The sequence below is a fragment of the Pristiophorus japonicus genome, chromosome 11 (genome assembly GCF_044704955.1).
Source record: "Pristiophorus japonicus isolate sPriJap1 chromosome 11, sPriJap1.hap1, whole genome shotgun sequence".
Lineage (NCBI taxonomy): Eukaryota > Metazoa > Chordata > Chondrichthyes > Pristiophoridae > Pristiophorus > Pristiophorus japonicus.
In genome coordinates this window covers 78,780,533-78,793,440 of record NC_091987.1, presented here as the reverse complement: position 1 = coordinate 78,793,440, position 12,908 = coordinate 78,780,533, and the positions used below count along the sequence as shown (strand labels likewise).

Below are 12,908 nucleotides of genomic sequence, written 5' to 3'. Positions count from 1 at the left end.
TATCAGTAATTAAAGGGGCACTCAGATCATAGAGATCTGTGTGCTATTGTGCTTTTGGATTTCCAAGGATATTTGGAAAGTTGACGGTTGCTTATTTCTGACTTTTCTTTGCATTACTTACCCTGAATAAGCATTCAGAGGGTGCCATTCTTGCTGCTTTGACGTGGATAGAGGAAGAAGACCAGTAGCAACAATGACAGCAGCAGCAGCAGGCTGGACAATAAGAGGAGCAGCACTTAGGCCAACAAGGCAGTCTACTTGTAGAAGACTTACCCAGCCCCACAGGTTCTATAGGTCGAGTGCTTTTCCTGCATATGTCTGAGGACCAGCACATGAGGAGGCGGTGCTTCACCAGGCAGGCTGCCACTGATCTCTGTACCCTCCACGTTGCCAATGCTTGGCAGTGGCTGTGAGAGTCACCACTGCTCTTAACTTCTTTACCTCAGACTTGTCCCAGGGTGCTACAGGGGACATCTCCCACTCTGCACTGCTAAACGGCTTCTGCTGACTCCACAGCAAATTTACTTACCTTTCCATGTCTAGAAAACTTCTCTAGAAGGCCTGCACCTGCTCCGCTCAGTGCAGCCCAGTTCCCCCGACGGATCCTCAAACAGGCTTTAAGTCACTCATTAGCATTTACATGGAACCTAATGAGTGTTTTAGGCAGCTGCTTGCAGCCGCAATGGCCCCGCCCCCCCTCCTGTTGCCATCTACCCTCCTAAAACTTAACTGGCAGGCAGCCCAAAATGTACTTCTTCAGTACTCAGGTTTGCTGCTTTTTCTGGTCAATTTATATGCCTCTTCCTTGGATTTAATACTTTCCCTAATTTCCCTTGTTAGCCACAGTTGAGCCACCTTCCCTTTTTTATTCTTACACCATACATGGATGTACAATTGTTGTAGTTCATCCATGTGATTTTAAATGTCTGCCATTGCCTATCCACCGTCAACCCTTTAAGTATCATTCTCCAGTCTATCCTAGCCAATTCACGTCTCATAACATCGAAGTTTTCTTTCTTTAAGTTCAGGACCCTAGTCTCTGAATTAATTGTGTCACTCTCCATCTTAATGAAGAATTCTACAATATTATGGTCACTCTTCCCCAAGGGGCCCTGCACGACCAGATTGCTAATTAATCCTCTCTCGTTACACAAGACCCAGTCTCGAATGGCCTGCTCTCTAGTTGGTTCCTCGATATATTGGTCTAGAAAACCATCCCTTATACACTCCAGGAAATCCTCCTTCACTGTATTGCTATCAGTTTGGTTAGCCCAATCAATATGTAGATTAAAGTCACCCATGATAACTGCTGTACCCTTATTGCACACATCCCTAATTTCCTGTTTGATGCCATCCCCAACCTTCCTACTACTGTTTGGTGATCTGTACACAACTCCCACTAATGTTTTCTGCCCTTTGGTGTTTCGCAGCTCTACCAATATAGATTCCACATCATCCACGTTAATGTCCTTCCTTGCTATTGCATTAAGCTCCCCATTAACCAGTAACGCTACCCCACCTCCTTTTCCTTCCTGTCTGTTCTTCCTGAATATTGAATATCCCTGGATGTTGAGTTCCCAGCCTTGGTTACTTTGGAGCCATGTCTCCGTAATCCCAATTACATCATACCCATTAACAGCTATCTGCGCAGTAAATTCATCCACCTTAATACGATTGCTCCTCGTATTGAGACTCAGAGCCTTCAGGTTTGTTTTTTTAACACCCTTTGAGTTGTCCTTTTTGAATTATGTTGTAATGTAGCGCTTTTTGATTTTTGCCCTTCATTTCTCTGACCTCCACTCTTGCTTTTCTCCTTCCTACCTTTTGCTTCTGCCCCCTTTTTACTTCCCTCTGTCTCGGTGCATAGATGACCATCCCCCTGCCATTTTAGTTTAAATCCTCCCCAGCAACACCATCAAACTCTCTGCCTAGGACATCGCTTCCGGTCCTGCCCAGGTGCAGACCGTCCGGTTTGTACTGGTCCCACCTCCCCCAGAACCGGTTCCAATGTCCCAGGAATTTGAATCCCTCCCCCTTGCACCATTCCTCAAGCCACGTATTCATCTGAGCTATCCTGCAATTCCTACTCTGACTAGCACGTGGCACTGGTAGCAATCCTGAGATTATTACCTTTGAGGTCCTACTTTTTAATTTAACTCCTAGCTCCCTAAATTCAGCTTGTAGGACCTCATCCCATTTTTTTTACCTATATCGTTGGTACCTATATAGACCACGACAGCTGGCTGTTCACCCTCCACCTCCAGAATGTGCTGCAGCTGCTCCAAGACATTCTTGACCCTTGCACCAGGGAAGCAACATACCATCCTGGAGTCTCGTTTAAGGCCACAAAAACACCTATCTATTCCCCTATTGCTCTCTCACTCTTTTTTCTGCCCTCCTGTGCAGCAGAGCCACCCCTAATGCCATGGATTTGACTGCTGCTGCCTTCCCCTGATGAGCCATCTTCCCCAACAGTATCCAAAATGGTATATCTGTTTTTGAGGGAGGTGACCGCAGGGGACCCCTGCACTACCTGCCTTCCCTTGCTCTATTTGATGGTCACCCATTCCCTATCTGGCTGTGCAACCTTTCCCTGCGGTGTGACCAACTCACTAAACGTGCTATTCATGACACCCTCAGCATCACGGATGCTCCACAGTGAATCCATCCACAGCTCCAGTGCTGCAATGTGGTCCATCAGGAGCTGCAGCTGGACACACTTCCTGTCCCTGATTTCCCACACAGCACAGGAGGAGCATGACATGGGTCTGGGCTCTCCTGCCATGACTTAACGCTTGGATTAACTTAATTGGTAACAATGCCAAAGGTTTCTTACTGATAAGAAAAAGAAAAAAGATAAAGAAAAAGAAAAACTACACGCCAATCAACCAGCCAATCACTTACCCTCTTGGCTGTGACATCACACTTCGAGTACTTTTTACTTCTTTCTTACTTTTGACCCTGCACCAGCTGCAGCTAGCTGCTCCTGCCCGAACTGCCGCCGACCTGTGACCGCCGCTGGGCCTTTATAGGCCGCTGTTCGCTCCTCGCTACTCCTCCCCGAACTACCGCCGACCTGTGACCGCCACTGGGCCTTTATAGGCCGCTGTTCGCTCCTCACTGCTCCTGCCCGAACTACCGCCGACCTGGGACCGCTGCTGGGCCTTTATAGGCCGCTGTTCGCTCCTCGCTGCTCCTCCCCGAACTACCGCCAACCTGGGACCACCACTGGGCCTTTATAGGCCACTGTTCGCTCCTCGCTGCTCCTCCCCGAACTACCGCCAACCTGGGACCGCTGCTGGGCCTTTATAGGCCGCTGTTCGCTCCTCGCTGCTCCTCCCCGAACTACCGCCAACCTGGGACCACCACTGGGCCTTTATAGGCCACTGTTCGCTCCTCACTGCTCCTCCCTGAACTGCCGCCGACCTGTGACCGCCACTGGGCCTTTATAGGCCACTGCTCACTCCTCACTGCTCCTCCCCGAACTACCGCCGACCTGGGACCGCCACTGGGCCTTTATAGGCCACTGCTCACTCCTCACTGCTCCTCCCTGAACTACCGCTGACCTGGGACCACCGCTGGGCCTTTATAGGCCACTGCTCACTCCTCACTGCTCCTCCCCGAACTACCGCCGACCTGGGACCGCCGCTGGGCCTTTATAGGCCGCTGCTCACTCCTCACTGCTCCTCCCCGAACTACCGCCGACCTGGGACCACCGCTGGGCCTTTATAGGCCGCTGCTCACTCCTCGCTGCTCCTCCCCGAAGTGGAACTGAGTCCATGATCAGATCAGCCATAATCTTATTGAATGGCAGAGCAGGCTCGAAGTGTCAAATGGCCTACTCCTGCTCCTATTTCTTAAGTTCTCAGGGCCACTACCACGCCTTGCAGCCAGAGATGTCAGTGGCGAGTTAATGAGTTAATCCCCTGATAGTTACACAAACCCACTCTGCATTAACAGTCCACTCTACATCCTTCATCACTCCCTTATTCCTGCATTAGAGAACATCAAAACCATTCAGCCAACTTTCATATGAATGACGTACTGACAGTGCAGACTCAGAAGCTGCTATGAAAAGACACTGCAGACCAAAGTGCCAAATGTGAAAAGGTGATTAATTTAATACCAAACATAATAATTGTCATGACTTAATTTCTCAGCCATGTACCAACCATAGTGCCTTTCTTAAAAGACAGTTTACTAACTCGGTTGCTCCTACTAGGATACAGAATGGTACAGGACTCAAAGAAGTCTAGCTCAATGGCCAGGACAGTCTTCTGTAGATACAGCAACGTTAGCAAAAAAGGCTTGCTCTGCGGAAAGATGCAAGGAGCATTAAAGATCCGAGATTGTGAAAGATCACATAGAAAAACACTAGAGTGATCAGAGATAGACTGCGAAGACCAGCAATAAGAAAAGTATAGATTAAACAAAGGTAAGCAGTATTGTGAACGCTACAGACGCAATTTTGGATAGAAACAAAGCTTCATAGAAACATAGAAACATAGAAAATAGGTGCAGGAGTAGGCCATTCGACCCTTCAAGCCTGCACCACCATTCAATGAGTTCATGGCTGAACATGCAACTTCAGTACCCCATTCCTGCTTTCTTGCCATACCCCTTGATTCCCCTAGTAGTAAGGACTACATCTAACTCCTTTTTGAATATATTTAGTTAATTGGCCTCAACAACTTTCTGTGGTAGAGAATTCCACAGGTTCACCACTCTCTGGGTGAAGAAGTTTCTCCTCATCTCGGTCCTAAATGGCTTACCCCTTATCCTTAGACTGTGACCCCTGGTTCTGGACTTCCCCAACATTGGGTCCATTCTTCCTGCATCTAACCTGTCTAAACCCGTCAGAATTTCATATGTTTCTACGAGATCCACTCTCATTCTTCTGAACTCCAGTGAATACAAGCCCAGTTGATCCAGTCTTTCTTGATATGTCAGTTCCGCCATCCCGGGAATCAGTCTGGTGAACCTTCGCTGCACTCCCTCAATAGCAAGCATGATCTTGCAATGGCATGCCTGAATCTCAGAATAACATTCGTCGAATTGTGCATGTGTGTAAAGAAATACGTGATTCATAAATCGCTTACATTTTACAAGTATGTGCAAATCGGCGGATTTTTTTCCTGAGATTTAGGCATTTCTGGATTCAGGAGGTAAGTCAAGGAGTTCATCTCTGCAGTCACAATCTGCTAAAATATTTGAAAGGGCATTCCTCCAAGTTGTCTTCTTTCTCATCTCTGGAACATGAATCACTTGCATTTGATGTGATAAAGACCCCAAACATGGCATTCTGCTCCTTCAAGACTGACTGAATGGAATCTCCTTAAAACAGGGATATTTCTTTGAGTGCAGTATCATTCTGTACCCCCCCTCAATAACTAAAAGTGCAAAATATGCAGTGGCCTTTCTTTGGACCCCACTGCTGCAGAGTTTCTTCCTTAGACAATATAAGGTGCTCCCTCTCACAGCCTGACAACTGCCCTTGGACACACGTTTATAGGGATATAAATCTCAGTATTTTTTACACTTGCAATGTTGGCATCTCTAAAATTATTATCTCCATTTTATTTTTATCTCTGGCTTCCTTCTTTCTCCCACAGTAGCCACGATGGTGCAAGAGGTAACTAAACGAACCATTACAATTTCATTCTATGATTGGTCAACAGGATACAAGGCTAACAATACCCCATTTTACCTTCCTCTCCACATTGCTATCAAGAAACACGCCATCTGGAAATCGATACAGAAATTGGTGAAGATAAGTTCCAAATGTAGAAGGCAGATTAAAGTGACATGTTGCCCAATGAATGTAACGCATGACCATCTGGTTAAAGCAGGAGTCTAAGGGGTGGAAATTTGGTCGCGCCTCAGTTGGGGCGGTGTCCCGGGTGTAGTGGTAAATTTTGCACCGGCAAATGGTTTGCGTCTGCCGCCACAAAATTCACCAGCTGGACCCGGAGTTTGGAGCGCGGTGCTAAGGGAGGCATTGCATGCCTCTTTTAAGGTGCTTGGCCGGCTGAGCAAGGGAAAATTCCAACCTAAACAGCCGGTTTCAGAGCGCCATAGCAGAGGCCTGGGGCGGGGGGGGAGGGGGGGAACCTGAAAAAAATCACCAAAAACATTCCCAATAGATAGCTCATGTCACCACAGCATAAATCGCAAAAAAAACATTTTTTTTAAACCATCACACTTACCTGAGGTCGGCATCACTGACCTCACTGCGGCCACTACAGCTTTGAATGCCTGCTTTCACAGGCGTTTCCACCAGGGCACACTACGAAGCGCTACAGGTCGGGCAGCAACCAAAAATCGAGCTGGTGTCGCAACCATCGGTGTTGTACACCGGCTCGCCTCTCCGGGTGGTACTGCTCCGCACCCAGTCAATACCGGCACCAAATGTCCCGGAGGGGTGCTGGAAGCTGGCTGCCCGGACACTAGTGCTTTCTGCCATCATTGCCGCCCCCCTGGGGTGCTAAGAGGAGCGGCAGAAGACCAAATTTCCACCCCTAATTCTTGTTCAACCATGCTGCCACATCTGCAGTTCCTAACATTCTGAGCTTTGCTCAGTTGGATACAGTAAGCAAACAGTCAACTGTACAAATAAATTTAAAATCATGAATAAGAAGATCCTTACGCTGGCTGATGTTGTAACTGCTGTACTCTGCTAAAAATGCCTTGTCTGATTGTTTTCCACTGCACTGGAACATGATACTGACCAGGAAATTAGCTACGTGGAATACTGTCTGGTGATCTATTTGATAACCGCAGTACCTGTATGAAAAGCACGTCTTACAATTACAATGTTGAACAGACCAATATTTTTTCAATATTCTAATTAATATTGGAGCAGGATTGTAGACTGAGAAAAACATGTTTTGATTAGCAGAGTAATAATCTTTTCCTCAAAATAATAAATATTTTACTTGGTACATTGTTAGGGCATGAGATGGGCTGCTGCAACCTTATCTGAGAAAACCTAAATAATTAGAGTTAGTTTAGACAACCTGTGAAAAATAGCTTCATCCACATTGAAGTACGCAATTTTTGCTTTTGGAACAGGAAAGGTTTTTATTCAACAACCTCACAAATATGTGCTTTGTTTATGCTATACCCATTCCCCCTCTCCCCCCACCCCCCCCCCCGACTATTGCCATGTGGATGCATCTGGGGCGATTATGTCTCATTCTCATTTTATGTAAAGTTGATTTTGCCGGCCACCAATGATTACAATCTATTACTTAAAATTCAGGACATTTATATCATGATTAATAGGTCTACCAGTGTCCTGCTGTCAAGAGTGGTTTCGTAATTGTCATGTATCTTACATTATTATATATAACTGTATCCTAACATGCTATACATGACTGTAATAAGATATGACCTGTAACCACCAGCATACCTTACCACCAGGGGTGCACTTGCAAGAGACAAGTATGTAAGGACAGGTCTCAGGCAAGTGCAGCATTCCAGAGCTGTGAAATAAAGGAGCAGGTCCAGAGTGACCTTGACTTCACTACATGCCTCGTGTGAATCTGTACTGAGGGGACAGGATTTTACAGTGGCGACGAGTTACGAGATTACAGAATCCACAGAATGGCGAACAACGGATCAGATGAAAAGTACAATGCTGGAGACAATTGGGAGGACTTTATAGAAAGGCTCCAGCACAGCTTTGTAACCAAAGACTGGTTAGGAGACGACAAAGCAGACAAGAGAAGAGCCCATCTCTTGACCAGCTGTGGCTCGAAAACATGCGCTTTGATGAAGGATCTGTTGGCACCCGAGAAACCAGCAAGCAAGTCGTTTGAAGAATTGAGCACACTGGTAAGAGACCACCTGAAGCCAGCGAGCAGCCTACACATGGCCAGACACAGGTTCTACAACTACAGACGCTGTGTGGGCCAGAGCATACCCGACTTCGTGGCGGGAACTTCGGAGGTTGGCTAGTTTATGTGAGTTCTCCGATGAACTGAGGAGAGAAATGCTGAGAGACATTTTCATTGAAGGAATAGACCATGCAGGCATATTCCGAAAGCTCATAGAGACCAAGAACCTGACCTTAGAGGCAGCAGCACTGGTTGCACAGACATTCTTAGTTGGGGAAGAAGAAACGAGGTTGATTTACAATGCAGGTACGACAACGAACGAAATATCGGAAGAAGAAGTTCACAGCATTAAACAAGCTGCTACCCCCACACACAGACAAAACCGGGAGAACAGGCTCTCGACAGCAGGCAGTGGCACCAGAAGCCATCAAGGGCCACAGGAACGGCCGTTCACACCTCATCAACGCACAATGCGAGCAATCAACTACAAACTGAGAGAAGCTCAAGAGAGATCAGCCAGACACAGCTCATTCTTTGCAAGCAGTCTGTGCTGGAGGTGTGGGGGTGGGCACTCGTCAAGGGGATGTCGATTTCAACAAGCTGTTTGCAGGAACTGTGAATATACAGGGCATTTGGCCCGCATGTGCAAAGAAACGGCAGCTCGGCTGGTATACGAATCGGATGGGTCAGAAAGCGGACCAGAAGACGGGGGGGACAATACCCGGGACACCGATGTATAGCGGGTCAACACGATCAATGGCCGCTGCTCCTACAACAGGACGCCTCCTATAATGATGAGGGTCCTACTCAATGGGATACCTGTCAACATGGAGCTGGATACGGGAGCGAGTCAATCTCTCATGGGCGCTCAACAATTTGAACAACTGTGGCCGCATAAAAGAGACAGACCAAAACTCACAAGGGTCGACACCAAACTGAGGACCTATACCAAAGAAATCGTACCAGTCCTCGGCAGCGCCATGCTCTCTGTCACACACAAAGGGACAGTGAACCGACTTCCCCTGTGGATTGTCCCCGGAGACCCCCCAGCACTGCTGGGGAGAAGCTGGCTGGCAAAACTAAACTGGAAATGGGATGATGTCCATGCCATGTCATTAGAGGAACGGACCTCGTGCTCAACAGTTATAAAGCGATTTGAACATCTCTTTCAGCCAGGTGTGGGCACTTTCAAAGGGGCCAAAAGTCAAAATCTACATCACACAGGATGGTAGACCGGTCCATCACAAGGCCAGAGCTGTACCCTATGTGATGAGGGAAAAGATTGAACACGAACTAGACAGGCTTCTGCGGGAAGGCATTATATCACCTGTGGAATTTAGCGACTGGGCAAGTCCCATCGTCCCAGTCATGAAGCCTGATGGATCCGTACGAATCTGTGGGGACTACAAATCTACCATAAACAGAGTCTCCCTACAGGACCAGTACCCACTGCCCAGAGCGGAGGACTTATTTGCCACATTGGCTGGAGGTAAACTTTTCTCAAAACTAGACCTCACATCTGCGTATATGACGCAAGAATTGACCGAGGAATCCAAGCTACTCATCACCATCAACACACATCGAGGCCTTTTCATGTACAATCGATGCCCATTCGGCATCAGGTCGCCAGCTGCCATATTCCAGCACAACAGGGAGAGTCTGCTCAAGTCCATCCCGGGGACGGTTGTATTTCAAGACGACATAATTATCACAGGCAGGGACACCGACTCCCATATCCGTAATTTGGAGGAAGTACTAAAGCGGTTGGATCGGGTAGGCCTACGAGTCAAGAAATCCAAGTGCCTGTTTCTCGCACCCGAGGTTGAATTTTTGGGCAGAAGGATTGCCAGAGTCCAACAGAGTCCAAAACAGAAGCAATTCGCCTGGCACCCAGGCCCCGGAATGTCTCAGAACTGCGCGCCTTTCTCGGGCTACTCAATTACTTTGGGAACTTTATGCAGAACTTAAGCACGCTGCTGGAGCCTCTCCACGTGCTACTCAGGAAGGGGTGCGATTGGTTTTGGGGGGACGCCCAGGAACGCGCCTTCAATAAGGCACGCAACCTTCTGTTTTGACTTTCTTTGACCCAGGTAAAAAGCTAGTTCTCACATGCGATGCGTCAACGTATGGGGTCGGGTGCGTTTTGCAACATGTCAATAGTAAGGGCAAATTACAACCCATAACTTATGCCTCCAGGTCACTTTCGCAGGCAGAGCGCCGGTACGGAATGGTAGAGAAGGAGGCGCTTGCGTGCGTGTACGGTGTCAAAAAGATGTACCAATATCTTTTCAGGGCCAAGTTCACGTTAGAAACTGACCACAAGCCCCTCACGTCCCTCCCATCGAGAGCAAGGCAATAAACGCCAACGCCTTGGCGCGAATTCAACGGTGGGCACTCATGCTGGCGTCCTACGACTAAACCATAAGGCACAGACCAGGCACAGACAACTGTGCCGACGCGCTCAGCAGGCTACCCCTGGCGACCACGGAAGGGTCTGATGAACAGGACTGTGAAATAGTCATGGCAATCAATGCCTTTGAGTCCACAGGTTCACCCATGACGGCTCGCCAAATCAGAGCCTGGATGGCCAGCGTCCCCACATTATCCTTCGTAAAAAGATGTGTCCGAACCGGTGACTGGGCAGAGGCTCGCGATGCCTGCCCCGAGGAATTAAAACCCTTTCACAGGCGCATGCATGAGCTATCACTACAAGCAGACTGCCTGATGTGGGGCAGTCGAGTAGTCATGCCTCTGCGAGGCAGAGAGGCATTTGTCCGGGAGCTCCACCGCGAGCACCCGGGGATTGTTCTCATGAAGGCCATAGCCACATCTGGTGGCCTGGTATTGACGCGGACTTGGAGCTCTGCGTCCAAAGGTGCATCATTTGTGCCCAACTCAGCAATGCCCCCAGGGAGGCTCCCCTGAGCCCTTGGCCCTGGCCTACCAAACTGTGGTCGCGGGTGCACGTAGACTATGCGGGCCCATTCATGGGCAAAATGTTCCTCGTAGTTGTAGATGCATTTTCAAAGTGGATCGAATGCACCATTTTAAACTCGAGCACAACCTCCACCACTGTGGAGAGCCTCGCAACCATGTTTGCAACGCACGGAATCCCTGACATATTGGTCAGTGACAATTGTCCGTGCTTCACCCAGGCAGAATTCCAAGATTTTATAATTGACCATGGCATAAATCACGTCAAGATGGCACCATTCAAGCCGGCCTCCAACGGCCAGGCAGAGAGAGAGCGGTGCAAATCATTAAACAAGGCATGCTTAAAATCCAAGGTCCCATGCTGCAGGGTTGCCTGTCGCGACTGCTGCTGGCATACAGATCTCATCCGCACTCATTGACTGGGATCCCCCCGCGCAACTGTTGATGAAAAGGACTTTAAAGACAAAGCTCTCATTAATCCTCCCAGACATGCACAAAATCGTTGAGGCAAAGCGCCTTAAGCTGACTGAATACCATGACAGAAATTTGAGGGGGAGATGGAATGAGATAGGGGACAAAGTGTTTGTTCTAAACTATGGCAGGGGTCCCAAATGACTTGCAGAGACAGTAACAGGCAAGGAAGGAAACAGGCTACTGGTAGTACAAATGGACAATGGCAAAACCTGCCGAAGGCATGTAGACCAAGTCAAAAGCAGATTTACCAACAACACTGCGGAACCAGAGGCAGACTACAATGTGGAACTCGCACCACACCTGGTGGACAGACAGAGGGAACAACCTGAGGAAAGGGCAATCCCAACAGACAGCCCAGGCAAGTCAACAACAATCACACCAATCGAAACAGACAGCCCAGGCGAGATACCAGCAACCACACCCAAAGAAAAACTGACACCAAGGCAAACAACTGAACCACAACTCAGACGCTCCACGCGAGAGCGTAGACCACCTGAGAGACTGAACCTATAAAGACAATAAGACCTTGGGGGAGGGTGATGTCATGTATCTTACATTATTATATATAACTGTATCCTAACATGCTATACATGACTGTAATAAGATATGACCTGTAACCACCAGCATACCTTACCACCAGGGGTGCACTTGCAAGAGACAGGTATATAAGGACATGTCTCAGGCAAGTGCAGCATTCCAGAGCTGTGAAATAAAGGAGCAGGTCCAGAGTGACCTTGACTTCACTACATGCCTCGTGTGAATCTGTACTGAGGGGACAGGACTTTACAATAATGTATTTCTGATAACAATCTAACACTTTATGCTAGTGAGCTGTCACTTTATAATAAACAGCAATAGAAAAGGCTAAAATAAAAATAAAATACATAAATGCTAACTCTTTTACATAGATGCAATATAAATAATAATTAAAAATCCCAACACTTACATTTTTTCATTTATTTTCCACCAGCCGTGATCACATCTTTCGAGTCCCTTTTTCTTCACGGTGTAGTTATGAAATTTCAATGCTAATCCAAAAGAAGCTGTAGAAGTCTGATGAACACAGAACACAACATTTGTCAAAGTAATTGTTGAGATCCTAGACCCCCTTTTTAATTTATATTTCCCATATCCCTCCTTTCCAATTTAATCTTCCAACCATGAGTTCAGGACACGGTGGGTCATAGATTAGTCAAGAGTATGTCCTGGCCACTATTTATCCCACAATCAATATAACAAAAAAAAAGATTATCTGGTCATTATCACATTGCTGAATGTGGGAGCTTGCTTGTGCGTAAATTGTCTGCCGCGTTTCCAACATTACAACAGTGACTACACTCCAAAAGTAGCACCCAAGAGGGTGCCTGTTGGCGGCCCAGCTGAACCCGGGGGCATAATTGTCAGGCCTGTAAAGCACTTTGAGATGTCTGGTGGTCGTGAAAGGCGCTATATAAATCCAAGTCTTTCTTTCTTTCTTTATCTTGTAGAACTCAGTTTAACTTAACAAGTGCAGCAGCATTCCAAACCCAGGAAACTCAGAGCTGCTCACATTGACATATGCAAATGAAGCCAGTGGTGACTCAACAGGCACAACACAGGAGGGCTCCAGAAATGCAAGGAAATGGGGGAAACCGCTTAAAAGCAAAAATCGAGCAGAAACAG

At 47.6% G+C, this 12,908-nt stretch overlaps 1 protein-coding gene across 1 annotated transcript in view; it reads right to left on the bottom strand.

The window, feature by feature from the left end:
* The window catches only part of tmprss7 (transmembrane serine protease 7), a 126,145-nt gene that overhangs the window by 60,286 nt on the left and 52,951 nt on the right, over nt 1-12,908 (bottom strand). Inside the window, exons 10-11 of the mRNA XM_070893614.1 lie at nt 12,193-12,299; nt 6,647-6,783 (exon numbers count right to left, since the gene is read on the bottom strand). Coding sequence (XP_070749715.1) covers nt 6,647-6,783; nt 12,193-12,299 — 244 coding nt within the window. The remainder of the gene's footprint in view (nt 1-6,646; nt 6,784-12,192; nt 12,300-12,908) is intronic.